The sequence below is a fragment of the Anomalospiza imberbis genome, chromosome 2, assembly GCF_031753505.1.
Source record: "Anomalospiza imberbis isolate Cuckoo-Finch-1a 21T00152 chromosome 2, ASM3175350v1, whole genome shotgun sequence".
Classification (NCBI taxonomy): Eukaryota; Metazoa; Chordata; class Aves; order Passeriformes; family Viduidae; genus Anomalospiza; species Anomalospiza imberbis.
In genome coordinates this window covers 10,442,840-10,457,632 of record NC_089682.1, presented here as the reverse complement: position 1 = coordinate 10,457,632, position 14,793 = coordinate 10,442,840, and the positions used below count along the sequence as shown (strand labels likewise).

Genomic DNA, 14,793 nt, shown 5'->3' with positions numbered 1-14,793 from the left:
CCCAGGAGAATCAGAGGAATGAAGAACTTACAAAAGTTAGATCAGGAGGTAAACAAATGCCACATACACACCATTCCCTCATCATATTCAATTTAATTCACTTAAATAGATCTTACACTATTATGGTCTTGTAGGTCATGCAGACACTGAAAAAGGAAACACATTCAGAGGTATACAAAATTGAAGTATAAATGTGTTTCTGACTGTGGTCCCAGATGCAACAATGCTGGTTTTATATTTCTTGGCCTTAGGAGGCCATTGTCAATTATAAATAGCCCAGGTGCTGGCAGCCATCACACCTGTAAGACAACTTCCTTCAGAGATGGGAAAAATAAATCCTGAATTACTACCTGAACAAAAAAAGTTCAAAGTTAAAAAATGAAGAGTCAATGACAGAGCACTAACCAACATCCAGTTTGATTTGGATTACATTTGCATTTAGTTACATTTACTGTGCTTGAGGGTTGTGGGTTGACATGGCTGGCAAACAAGCCCCATCCATAAGCACGTTCACTCCCCATGGGACGAGAGAAAACTGAAAGTACAAGAGTGAGAAAACTTATGTGTTAAAATAGACAGTGAAATCACTCACCAGCTACTGCTGCAGGCAAAACAGACTCAGTTCAGGGTACTTGAGTTCATTTTTGGCCAAATAACAAAAGCTGAATTTAAATACTGAAAATTATTAAGAAATGAAATATTACATGTAAATATTTAGGAAAAAACAACCTTCTCCTCAAAATACCTTTGCCAGGCTCACCTTCACTTTCAGGCTCACTTCACTTTAAACACCTTGGTTGACCTCCTCACTATTCTTCTTTTTCCCTTTTTCATTCCAGTCACCTCTCCTCCCTCTTTGTTGCCACAACTTGCACCAAGTTCCTTCAGCAAGGCCAAGACACATGGTGTCAGTGCTTAGTAATTTCTCAGTTCAGGTAAATTAAAGTACAAGCAGAAACTCGGAATAGAAGCTGCTCTTTTTTAAAAAAGTAAATTTAAACTTCAGATTTTTTGTGTGTGAGTTTTGAAACTGCCAAAAAAATACAGTAATTTTTATGAGAATTGAGTTGGCAGGAGAATTTTTTAGGTTTCTCTATTATAGAGAAGCTCTATTACAAAGGGCATATTAGCCCAAAAAATATTCTTTCTACACTCATTTGTGTAGTTCAAGTTGAAAGTCTAGCTTTTCTGTCACTCTTAAGACTTTACCAAAAAATTAGTATGTTTCATCACTTAAACAAGATGTAATTTGCATGCAAACAATCCAAGAACTGTTTCAGTCATTTTCTACACTATCCTTCATGGAGATATTTCTTCTAATTAGGACACATTCCTGTACAGCAATAGCCTTGAACAGCATTATTTAAAGTATTCAGAATGTGTCTTGTCTATGTTTGCTCCCTGCACACACTGATCGATGAAAGGCGGTCAATTTTCCTGTTGTGTTTTGTTTTTTCTTCCCGAGCACTTAATGCAATTTTCAATCCTGCAATTTTCCAGAACTGAGCCATTGCTGCTTGTAAAATTTTTAATCCTGACTGCTTTTGAGCATCTGGGTCCAAGAATATACTCTGGGCACACTCTAAAACTGTACATGTGCACTTACACGTGAAATCTGACCATGGAGAACACAAAGGACCCATGGTGATTTCTGACTGAAAAAATTAGGAAAAAGGGCAGCAAACTACAGTTTGCAGTAGCTTTAGCTGTCTTGCCATGAGCACAAGCAATGCTATACAGCCATGGAGGAAGGCAGATCACAGATTGCTCTTTGTCCATTGCAGCTCTGGAGTTGTGGTTGTGCAAAAGTCAGGGAGGCTGTCCCAGCAAAACAACATTATAATAATGAGGGATTCCAATTAATCTCATTTAAATTATGTAAATATTATAACAGTAAGTGATGGAGAAGTTTGATTGGTTTTAAGACATTATTTGACATTGATTCTTGGAGAAGTCATTCAGCAAATACACAAGAGCCAAAGTGATTTTTCATCATGTTCAGAGCTGCATGCAGGCTTTGCATAAAAAAATACCAAGAACCACTTCAAATGGCCTTAAGAAACTCAAATTCAACATGATTGATGATATTCCATTTTGGGCATTGATACAAATACTCTTATTAAAGCCACCAGTATATTTAATGATTTTGCAGAAGGAGACATCTTTGGTTCCAACACTGAAGTCTTAATCACGTCAAAATATTAGAGTAGAAATATTAAATATTTATAACTTCTTTGAAAATTCTTGAAAGTTTTCTATTTATTTAAAGGAAGCTATGTAGTCATAGCATAGCACAGTTAAGCACGTTTCCAGAGTGCAAACAAGTACTATTTTCATGAAGGGGAAAAATGGCCAGAAAACATAGCAGATAGCAATTATCCTTGCCCACTGCCAACGCACAGAAGCTTTATTCCTTTGCTGCTTGGCGATTAACAGGCAGTTTCAAGAGCATCAGTCCCTTTGCTCCAAAGTAATTTTATTTCAAGCAGTACAAGTAATTCACACTATTTTCTCTCTGCTTATCACTGTATGCCTTTAAAACATACTGTGGGTTACTAAAAAGCCACTTGAATTGTGTCTTTAAGCCCTCCTTCCATTCACATTCAGAAGATTGCTTTAGTTATGGCTCACATAGCTTCCCCTTATTTTAGGCTGATTTTTTATGAAGAAACTTAGGCTGTTTGGCAGAGCAATCCCTAGGGAACACATCTCAAAAATACTGTTCACACGAGAAACAATACACTTTGCTGATACAAACCTCATTAGTTCAAAGCATTTTTTCCCTATATTGATACTCTTGCACTAAAAAATATGTCAATAAATTTTATGAGAAGTGGAGGAATCAGAACTAGCAAAATACAATCCACAACCTGCTTCCTGCAAGATGCTATACAAAAGAAAAGTATCCTGACAAATTCAAATAAACTATAAGGAAAATGGAATGCAGCCACTTTGAAAGTAATTCCACACCGACTCTAACAAAACATGTCACTCTTGGTTAGATTCCACATGGAAATTGTGGCAGAAATTATCCTGTAACCATTTTATAAAACAGTTACTTCCTATACCTACCAAAAATGAAATACATATTCCAATATTTATGTCCAGATTCTCTTGTGACATTCATTTTCCTGTTTCTTTACACCAAGCTTCCAGAAAGTAACTGCCATGAAACCCACTGCTCATTAAGGCGCTAGTTTAAAAACTAATAGATGGAAATGGGAAAAAAAAAAATAGAGGAGAACAGAAAAAGTGTCATTCTCTAGTGCCTTGCTCTTTTAGTTTTAACAGGTTTTTTTTGTAAATGCCCCATCAGTGACTGCCATTTGCCATTCAAACTTTCCATAAATCATGTTTCAACTTCAATAGCTATAGTTGAATCAAGGTTATTCAAGCTATATTGTTTCAAAGAAGCCACTGAAAATCACCTACAACAATAGACTACAGTTTTACAGTAATATAGAAACAGTTTTTTCATTATTTGCAAAGCAAATAATTCCCAGATAGACCGAAAACTGAGTAACCCCAACATCATCTATGAAGGTTATGATAATACAACTTTTTTCTCTTTTAACAGTGAATGTCAAGGCTAAGAATATTTTTTAAAATAACTGAGAATAAGTAAGCAAGTATCTGTTTCAAGTTTCTGTAGTCCTGCTCTCCCTACATTTTCATTTTAATATATTAAGAATGCAAGAACTGCCTGAGGGTAGGTGATTCTTTTTTTCTCTTTCCAGAGTCAATCATTTTGAGCATTACTTTGTGTTCTCTATGAAACCAGAAGAAAATAATACTCACTCTACAGAAAAGAGAAAACTCTTCTCTCAATTTTTTTTCTAATCTGATTTCTTTACAGGAAAGCCATTACAGTGCCCAGAATGTCTTGTCTGCAGGATTAACACAGACACATCGAGATAAGGAAATTAATTTAGGCTTTAGATATGTTGCCTTGTTATGGAAGAATGTCAGCTGAAGATGAAAATCATTACAGGGGAAATTATCTCTCTTAGAGCCTTTATAATTTTTTTTTTTTATCTCAAGCACAGTCATGCTAAAGGTTAGGGTACATCTCACAAAGTTGGATGCATGTACACAAACTAGTTTAGACTTGCTCAGAGTCAGAGACAAAAAAAATAAACTTTAGAAACCCAAGAATTTGGATCTTCTGTGACTATAGATCCTAAGAAGCCAGCTCAGAGATTAAATTCTGATCCAGAAATTAACTTTCAATCACATTATTTCAAATTCCCAAATTGTCATAGGAATTTCTTCCTTTCATTTATTTTCTATGGGTTTCAACTCAAAATTTTTTATTCCAATACCTGGTGGATAAACAGGTTTCAAATGATCTTCAGATAACAAGAACCAGAAGGAGAAAGTCCAGCACTTCCACTTGAGACACGACTAACATTTCATATAAGAGGGGGCAAAGCAATTATAAATCATTAACACTTACTATCACCTATTCTATTTCAAATCCAAGATTTTAATCAAATGTCCCCAATTAACATGGTTCAATTCTAACAGGTAAATATCTTTGTCATCCTTCAATTTGTGACCCAAATAAAACTACAGAAGTCTTAAGATATTTGCTGGAGTCTTTCCCATAAATTAGTAATCCCTTTAGTAGCTCTTCAAATCACTAACAGACAAATAAGAGTATCTTCACAGTGGAATATGGGCTATGGGATTTCTAAATAGACCAAATTCTTTACCTCAAAAAAAAACCCAAAAAAATGCATTGAATTATATTAAGATACAAAATATGGGAGATGGTTTATTAATTCTAACCAAAGTTATCCGCTAGATTTTTTTAGAGTATTAATCTCCAAGTGTCAATCTCCCACATTCCACAACTCTTTACACAAGCCATCTCTGTTTTCAAAAAGCTTTTTTTTTTTTTTTAATTATAGATACATTTGTACATGCATTACAGAGCAGAAGGTATTGATGATGGAACATTTTTGTAGCAACTGGTATTTAAGGATCAAAGCATTCTAATTTGATCTGAGCCTATTCTTAGTTTGAAGAACCTCTTATTTACAATAACTAGACTAAAACTTCTTCTAACAGATAAATCTCACTTCAACTGAAGTTTATTTAAATTCTAATACAGAAAATTTGTTGCCTAGGCAAATACAATGTTTTTACATACTTTTTAAATTATCATGAGACAAAATAGCCAATAAAGATACATGCATTCCTATACACCAGCAGACTATATGCTGAATATTTACCTAAATAATCTTTCCTCTTCCGTTTTGGTTTTAATACAGGCAAAATTAATTTCATTCTCTGTGTTGATGCATCAGACAAAATAATGCTGTTATAACTGATCTCTTCTCAGTTGTCTTCCATCACTGATTATTTTGAGCTATTATGTACACAGTTCCCAAGGGGTTCGTTCATTAAATTATAGAGTTTGAAAAAGCATGCTTAATTCTATCCTAAAGCACGGACTGTGGACATATCAAGTCCCAGCATAAAACACACATGAGAAATTTGTCAAAGAAAAGACACCAGATTGAACCTTGATGTATTTGAACCTTAACATTTTAACATTTGAATCTCAATATTTTAACATTTTAATATTCTTACAAAAGAGATTTAGCTAAAGAAAAAAAAAAAGAAAAGCTAAATCACAGTATTATTAGTGACAGACAGAAAACTACACACATTGTGATCTAGTGGCAAAGAAATCCTTGTGATTGTCAGTGTAGACCAACTACTATAATTTGCCTGCATCCTGAAGCACTGTAATTGTAGAATATTAACACAGGAAAGTTATTTTATTTTACTAAGTTCTTTATACAACAAACCAAACAAATCTCCACTATAAAACAAAAGAATAAAAAGAGAACCACCCCATTAAAAAAGAAAAGTAGAGAATTGTAAATTCCCAGATAGCTGAAAGACCATGCAGCAAGAAGGAAATGTTCTGCTTAAGCAAGACCAGGGGGCTACTTATAGAAGCAGTATTTAGATGTAAAGAAAAGTTTTTAGAATATTAGTTTATTTGATGTGTCTCTGTGCTTGGGGGTCAAGGTGGTAATGTGCTAAATCCAAAGCTTTTGAGATGCAAAAAATTGTCAAAAAACCGTCTCACAGCACAGAGATCTGCATTCTTTACAGTATCTGCAACACCCAGTCTGCTTCTTCTCACCTTAGAAGAAGCTGGACAGGACTTCTAGCTAAGAAATGACAGAAGACATTCCAGTACCTCACCCAAAAATCTCTCAGCATCATGTGAAGAACAACAGCTAAAGTCAGTGCAGCTTATCAATTTAAATAACATTTTTACAAACTCAGACATAGTTTTACAGAAACACGCAGTGGTATGTCTGAATTACACCATCACTAAAAAATCCAAGATGAAAATGACAATCATCTGGAAATACGAGGATACCTATTCTCTGTTCATTATACTAATACTACCCCTACTTTTATTCATGAAAGATTTTATATGTGTCACCACTGTTAGATTCTGCACATATTTTTACACAGCACTCATTTCTATGCATTTATACTTAGCTAACATTGCAGAACTAATACAATAGCAGCTGCAATGCAAGGTTACTACAGAGCTCTTTATAACTCCAAGTTCAAATTACTTCAAATTATATTATAAACTGCACACCCTACATAATAGAATGTCTTACAATTTCTTTTGTAGCATATGTGCACTGCTGCAAAGTAAATCACATCTATTTTATATTTTCCCACCAATAAGAGGAAGGGCCTATTTTGTCCTTGAGTCTCTTAATGCAGTACCCCTCCAGCCATTTATTTCCATGGAAATCTGGAAAAGTTACTGATTGTTAAGTCATTTCTTGTTAACTCAATTGCTTACAGGTCAAAGAAACAGTAGTAAATCTACTCACAAATATGGAAGATAAAGTGGAGTTAGATGGTGTATAGTCAATTTACTACTTTTGTGGACTATTTCTATTTGCTTAAAGAAAAAGCAGAACTTTCACCTTAACAGTGGGTAAAGAAGAAATGCAGTTTAATCTTGGGGGCAAATATTTGTCAAAAGAAAGTGCAGAGCAAAATATTACAACAATAATATAGATCAAACTAGCAAGAATTGGGAAAATGTATTTATTACAAGTTCATTCATATAAAAATTCACCCTTTCCACTGTTAGTTTTGAAGTTAGATTTTCCACAGACCTGCTCTCATACTGCAGTTCATATCTGTGCTACAAACTAAAGACAAAGCTCCTGATGTGACTTCTGATGTGCAGAACCAGGGCTGAAATTTGTACTGACAAAGAGTAAAGCAATAATTAAAGGGTTGTGATATCAATGCTGAACTTCTAATTGTGAATCCTGTAGACTTTCCCCTTATTTAACCAAAACCATTCCTGGCTTTGAAAACCAAAAGAAGCCTTAGGAAAGCAATACTTTTTCATTTTATTTTCTAAGCATTATAAGACCTTTGTGCAACTGAAATAATGATTTCTAGGCTTGAGAGAGTTTTTGATTTTTTTTAATAGTCTCAAAAGCATGATATCAATTGTAGCTCTTGTGACTTGTATGTCTCCTGCGTTTAAAAAACCAAAAATATCCCTCTCACCTTCACACTGGACATTGCTAAATTTTAAGACACAATAGAAAAAAAACCCCAAAATTCTCATAATCCCTTCGAATAAGACATTGCGAAGGGTACTAAAATTAACTGAAAACCAGTATTACAACCATACACAACTATTGAGCAAAGCCACAGTTAACAACATCATGAACTACAGTGCAGAGAGGTTTTTTTCCCCTCTCTTTGTGCTCCAATATGGTAGAATCCATTACAGTTGAGATAAAGGATAGGAAGTTAAGATCAAACAAAAATATTATCAAATGAAAACCTGTCCGAGTCTCATTATCACTTAATAATGGTGCCAAAAACTCATGTCATCAGTGCAAATTAAGGAAAAAATATGGAAAACATGACTGGGATGGATTAAATGAGGTTTTTTTTATCTGGCTACACAAAGCCTAAGGAACTGGATAATTACTTTACCTAAAAAGGACAGCAGAAATTATATAACTTCATAGCCTATTTATTATCAGGCTAGCACAAACAAGCACAAGGCCCGGGAAAGTAACAGCAGGGAAAAGTTCATTAAACCAAGAATGCTAGAAGGTTCATTGCTAGAAGGAACCCCACAAGCACTTCTGCTGCTGCCACACCACCACTCGGTTGTTGCAAGGGGGAAGAGGACAGCTCACATCTGTTCCCAGGTGCAGTTTTCTGAGACATCACTCCCTACTTTTCCCCAGAAGATCTTTCTGCTCCAATGTGGCATGAGTGTTTTATTGCAAAGTAAAGCAAAAATGCCACTATACAACCAGTATACAACAGTATACAACAGTAATATTTAACTGTTATGTGTTGTCAACCACAGCACATGTAGCTGTTCGCTTGTACTATTCCTTGCTTGGTTAAAATTTCTAAAGATGTTCCAGAAAAAGTGACCATACAAGAAGGGACACAATAGCCTTTAGTATATTTTCTGAAGTTTGTGAAGACTGGAAGCATGTTCCTCCATAAATTCAGTACAGATAAAAACTTACAAAGAACCATTTAACTACTTTAAAATATAAGCCCAGGTGGTTAGATATTCTTAAAAGATGCAGACTAATCTTAACAGCTTTAATCATTTAAGCTTTAACACATACAAGCTGAAGTTACAGATATCTTCATCATTTGGGTAATTTGCTTAAGATATTTTAAGTATTTTGCCAAAATTGTCTTAAGTGAGTTCATACCAGCAAAGATGGCATATATCTTCATCAATAATTGATGCGGAGACATAACAATAGCTTAAAATAATGAGTGTGAAACATAGGGAGTTAATAATTTGGAAAAGTATTAACAGGTTATATTATTTGTAACTAAAATACTCAAAATTCAAATGAATGAAGAATAACAACTTGGACTATTTACCCTGAAAACCATCAAGAAAAATCTTTTCTAAAGTGGGCAAGTCAAAATTTACATCCAGAAAACCATGGTTATCAGAGAAGAGTGGCAAATCAGTCAGAAATTTTCCTTAGTTGTAACAAAACTAGTGGTTTTATTTTTAATTAAAAAAGAAAAGAAAAGAAAAGAAAATATCATTGAAAAAATACACACAACTGTTGTGGAAGTTTTCCATATAGTAGCTTTGGCATTCAGATCTGACCAGAAATTAATGTGTAAACAATCTGGTGTGGGCAAATAATATTTGGCAACAAATACTAGTTTTGAGCAAGCAAAGAAAAATAATTATTTATTATTTGAAAGGATCACAGAGAGCATTATTGAGATTTAAAATATCTTACCTGCATAATCATAGATGCCTTATGACAGGAGGTCATAAGGATCTACATTGGGATATTTTGGTCTAAAAAATTTGATTTGCAAACATATTTTTTCTTTTTAATCTTGCCCACTAATATATAGGTCTTTAACAACTTTCTTCTAAATAAAACCTTCTAACATCTACCAATTTCCTCTACCTTATCTTGTATTTTTCTCATGTCATCTTTCATACTCTACAGTATGAAAGTATGACAGTAATGAACGCCAGACAGACATGTAAACCTACTTACATTTCACTCACTGACAGGATTTAGTCAAAAAGACCACAAATATTTTGCGTTGGAAGGGACTCAAAGAAATCACTGAACCCAATTACCTGCTCCTTGCAGGACTTCCTAAACTCTGATTAAAAAAAAAGATTTCCTAGTAGCCAGTATAAGTAAGGGCAATAGCAGGAATGAGCATCTCTGCATGAATCCAAAACCAATCCAGATACAAAAGCTTTAACTTACACAGCATAGCTTTTACAAGAAATACCTAAATGTAAATAATCTCCACCACTTTGATGACTGAAATGAAGATCAAATTCTGAAAAAAATTTTAAAAGCTGCTCACATGATAGACTTATAATACCAATAACCTTAGTAATAAACTGACAATTTCCCGTAGGATAGACTTTAAATATCAGCAACCTCAGAAACAAGCAAACTTCATATATAACCTAGAAAACCTGTTTGGCTGAGTGTAAATATTTACTTTTCAAAAATCTAAGATAGACTCCCCAGACATCTGCTTCAACGTGTATCAATCATCAGTAATTTCAGAACACAAATAACCCCAAACCTTTTCTGAATACTACATTGGTTGTAAAAAAGTAGGCTTTTACTGAATAGTGGCTTCCTCTTTACTTAATATTTTCAAAATTGAGACAGCAGGCATTTAATGAACAAAACTAAATTTTAAAGTGTTCACAAATTACACATGTGCTGTTTCGACAGGTATTAAATTACATGAAAATAATGTTTCATCACTGCATACTCCCTTTTACTATAATACATTAGCACTTTGCAGCCAGGGAGGAGAGTGTTGCTACACAATATGGAGATACTTGAGTACCTAATTAGGAGACTTGATAAATACACAATGTAAAATTGCAGAAAGAATATTCTAGAACCTTCAAACCGGATTTCTCCCTTGAATGCATAACAGAAATTCTGGGTTTCAATCTAGAAAAAAATTTACTATCACAAACAATACAGTTATAGTTCCTCATATTCATACTTTCAAATAGGTTCAAAATGTACTTTTCCTTTGGAAATGTTTACAGAGGGGAAAAAAGAAATAGGTGGCTAGCACTGTAAATTGCAACACTGAATAGCAAATAATTACAGCAGACATTTGGAAAACCACCAATGTTTAGTAGTTTTTCAGTTGTTGGCTAAACAACTGCAAGTATCTTTGCCAAAGCCAGAATAAAACGTCTAATCAGAAGTGACTCTTGCATAGAGAAAATAACTTATTCACTAATCTATTTTAAGAAGAAAGTTTAATCAATTATAGAAAACACTGTGACTGCATCGATTCAGTTGCACAACTCAGTTTTCAATTCCAATCTCATTCAGAGTTTACAAGCTCAATCCCATGCTTTAGCAAGTAGAAAACCTCTTCTTCCTCCAGTGGTTCGCCAAAACTGAGATCTAGAAATTAAAGCATGTACTAGGCAAGAAATGCTGTGCCATTCAACTACATGTATTTTTAACATTTTTCCTAGGGAAATACATGGGTTACAAGGTTATTAGTCAACAATTGACATACATCCAACTATATTTAAACATTAAGAGACTCAATTCTATCTTTTAATTAATTTTTGCATTTTGTTAAATACTAGCTCTTCCCATGAAAATGTCACCTTGAGTGAGTCACTGAGAATAGCACAAATATATAGAAAAGTTCATTTATATGTGGCTTAATAGGAATTTCATGAAAATAAAACACAATAGCTGTTCCAATGGCCTTGGAGTAAAGAATGCTTTTGGAATATCCTCTGAGGGAAAATTGCTAGTCTGTCAGCAAAGCAGAAGCCGTCAGAGAATTTAAAGAAATGTACAAAATTCAAGTGAACAGGTGAGAAACAAGGAACCCTTCAAACATGACTGCTTAATGATGTATAAAAGATAGTCAAGGTAAAATAGGCAACCCTATTACAGCTAAGATAAAATGACAGTGATATGAGACATGGCATCCTAATAAAATTGCAATATACAGAGAAATATAAATAATCTTTAAAAATAGGAGTATCTAGAGCTTGAATACATATTTTGGATATACATTAAAAGATAATTTGATCAAGATTTTTTTCCAGAAGATATAAAAGCTGCAGATGCTCTAAATCTTCAAAACAGAAATCAACAGCTTCCTGAGATCCAATTCAGTGCATGCACATTAAAATTCTGGTCCCAAAGCTAAAGAAAATTGCTTTAGAGCCCGTACATGTAGGCAGCTTTATGTTATTTCAATAGAGAACAAAGGTAGCACTATAAGTAAGGAATTTTGCTTCAATAATAATTTATATATTATAATTATAAATTTACTTATAATTTATCTCACAAAATATTAAATTCTTGTGCCAAAAAATATTCAAGATAATTTATCATCAGTTGCATGGCAAAACTGTTTTTCCACTTAAAGAAAAAAACCAGACACCAAAGAACATAATTTCCACTAACCTTCAGGATCAAGGAGTTTCTCTATTCCCAGGTGTTGCCTGGCTATGGTGAAGGCATGGTCTAATCGCTGTACAGGTGACTGCTGAGAAGCAACAGCATTCCAATCAAATAGGTCTGGTCTAAAGCAAAAATAAGAGCAAGAATAAGTTTATTTTTTTTAGTCTTACATTTACTCATGTCTTTCTAAAGCTGACCATCAGCATGAAATTTTTTATTCTCATAAGGAACGATCATGTTACTTGGCCCTGGGACTAATGAAGCTCAGTTTCTAATGGGTTTGCAATCTGTTCTCATCCATGTCCACCACAACCACAATATCCATATTGCTTCTTCTCCACTATGTGCCAACAACCTATAACCTCACATCCCTGAACCACTGCTGCTCTCCCCAAAACACTGGATTCCTGTCACTGCCCACAATGCCCACAGCACATTGGCTCCTTCATTCCAGTCCCAAACAGTGCTTGAGTGGGAAAGATCAGGTGCTGTGGCCATGCAACTGGGACTGGCATGTGGCAGGACAAGCAGGACAGAACTGCTGAGGCCATCTGGGGACCTTCCTCCTCCCCAGCTACCAGCCTTTCACTTCAGTTAATATTTCTCAGAGTGCAATTGCTTCTGAGATTACCAGCTCACTGTTACAACAGAATAAAATCTGTCTACAGGTTAAAAAATTCATAGAATCATAGAAAAAATTAGGTTGGGAAACACCTGCAAGAACATAGAGTTCAACTCTTACCCTAACACTGCCAAGTCACAATTTACATGCTCTTACAGGAAAAGACAGAATGACCAAAACTGAATTATATCTCAGATGCAGTCTGGGACCTTGTATTAGCAGCTGCACTATTTGCAGTATAAATAACGTTACCACAGCACAAACTTTGGCTTTTCATCTAAGAGTTATCCATTAGGAAATCAGAATTTGTTATCAGGCACTCTGGAGAAATAAAGTTTAATCAAATACCCTGTGATTACTGTGCATGTAATATGAACAAAAACAACCATGCTATTTGTGACTTCAATACAGTGCTCTAAATAGGGGACATTTAAATGTATCATTTCAAATAAAGATATATCAAGCACATTATTTACACAATTTAAATTTTGCAATTAATAACAGATTTACTCACATTTTTATTTAATTGAGTAGTTAATTTTAAATAGTATCCTGAGCTATAAAAAATTGAAAAATATTCACTACATCATATTGTAAGAAAGTCAAGAGAGTAAAGAAAAATACTTCCTTTACCTAGTAGGTGTTCTCTAGTTATGCACCTTAGCTGTCTAATTTTTTCTGAGGGGACTGATTTACACAGTAACAACAATGTTATTCCAAGTTATGTTTCTCCTCTCTGTGTAGATGCTTAAATATTAGAGTTTTCTCCTTCCCACAGGCAGAATAACTCCAAAATACTAATTAATTTTAATAAAATATTAAATCTGGCTGGGGACAGGGTGGAGAAGGGAGAGCAAACTTGGTCGTAATCTCTGGGTTTACCCATGGATGGATTAAGTCTATTATCCCATAGACTGGTTTGTGTACTAAAACACAGGAATGCAAAACACACACTATGTGTACATAACTAGTAAAAAATATTTTTGGCCATTCTCCTTTACCAGGGGATGGAGTTACCATTGTTCAGAACAGTCTACATGATGCTGTGTTTTCAATTTACACATAAATAGTGTTAAGAGAAAACCAGATATTACTGTAGTGTGATTACACAAAATCAAGACCTTCTCTTTTACCCTTCACTTTCCCCAAAGCAGTGGGTGGACAGATGGGCAAGAAACTGGGAGGGGACATAGCCAGGACAGGAGACTCAAACCAATAAAAGGGATACCCCATGCCACAGTACTTGCTCAGCCATAAATTCCTGGGTAAAGGAAGGGAATGAGGTTGGGGGGGTGTTTGTCTGGGAAAGTGTCTCCTACTTGAAGAGTGGCTGGGCTTCAGTTACTGCCTTTGCATTACTTGTTTTTTTTTATTCTTCTAACCTCGATGTATTAAAAGAGTCGCTATTTTGACTCAAGAGTTTTCTAGCTTTCATTTTTCCTCTTCTCTTCCCTGTCCCTGGGGGGAAACAGGGGGTGAAGCAAGCAAGTGATTGTTGGGTGCTCAGCTGCTGGCTGGGGTCAAGCCACCGCACCTCTACACCTTATTCTGCAAGCAGAAACATTACTCAAATACTTATTCTCTCCAAATTTAACTCTAGGCACAGGATGCACAAGCTCATACAGCAAATTTAGCTAAGAGAACTCTATAGTAACCACAAAGCTGTCTATTATGACTGTCTTAAAGAGCTTGGCAAGGATGTGTTAAATATATACTACACACACTGGGGTGTAAAAAGATTATTTGGTAAGAAAAGCTGTTAGGACAAGGAGAGGAAAGAATTGTATCCAAAGTCCTACCTCCCCCTCAAGTTTTTATTTTTTCCTTTTGTTTTTCTTTTTAATTTGGCTTAAAGTTTTAAGCACACCTGCAATGCTCAGAGCAGCACATTATCTTCACATAATCATTTCTTGTTTGGTGATACAATATTTTATATATGGGAGCATACTTTTAACCAGTCAGGACTCCACTGGGCAAGAACATGAATATTTAAAATTGCTCCTTATGGAATGTCACAAAATTGTCTTACCCCTCCTGAGAAAATCTCTGTCATTGTTAATAATATCTTAGATAGTCAATTCCATCCAGCTTTTATATTGGATAATCCAGGAGGGTATTTTCAAGTTAACCAAGATAGTCTAAAATTGT

General features: G+C 34.7%; 1 protein-coding gene across 12 annotated transcripts in view; it reads right to left on the bottom strand.

The window, feature by feature from the left end:
* DMD (dystrophin) overlaps positions 1-14,793 on the bottom strand; it is a 1,045,484-nt gene that overhangs the window by 754,827 nt on the left and 275,864 nt on the right. For all 12 annotated transcript variants that reach the window (XM_068179791.1, XM_068179794.1, XM_068179795.1 and 9 more), the window contains one exon: positions 12,027-12,145. In XM_068179791.1, coding sequence (XP_068035892.1) covers positions 12,027-12,145 — 119 coding nt within the window. The remainder of the gene's footprint in view (positions 1-12,026; positions 12,146-14,793) is intronic.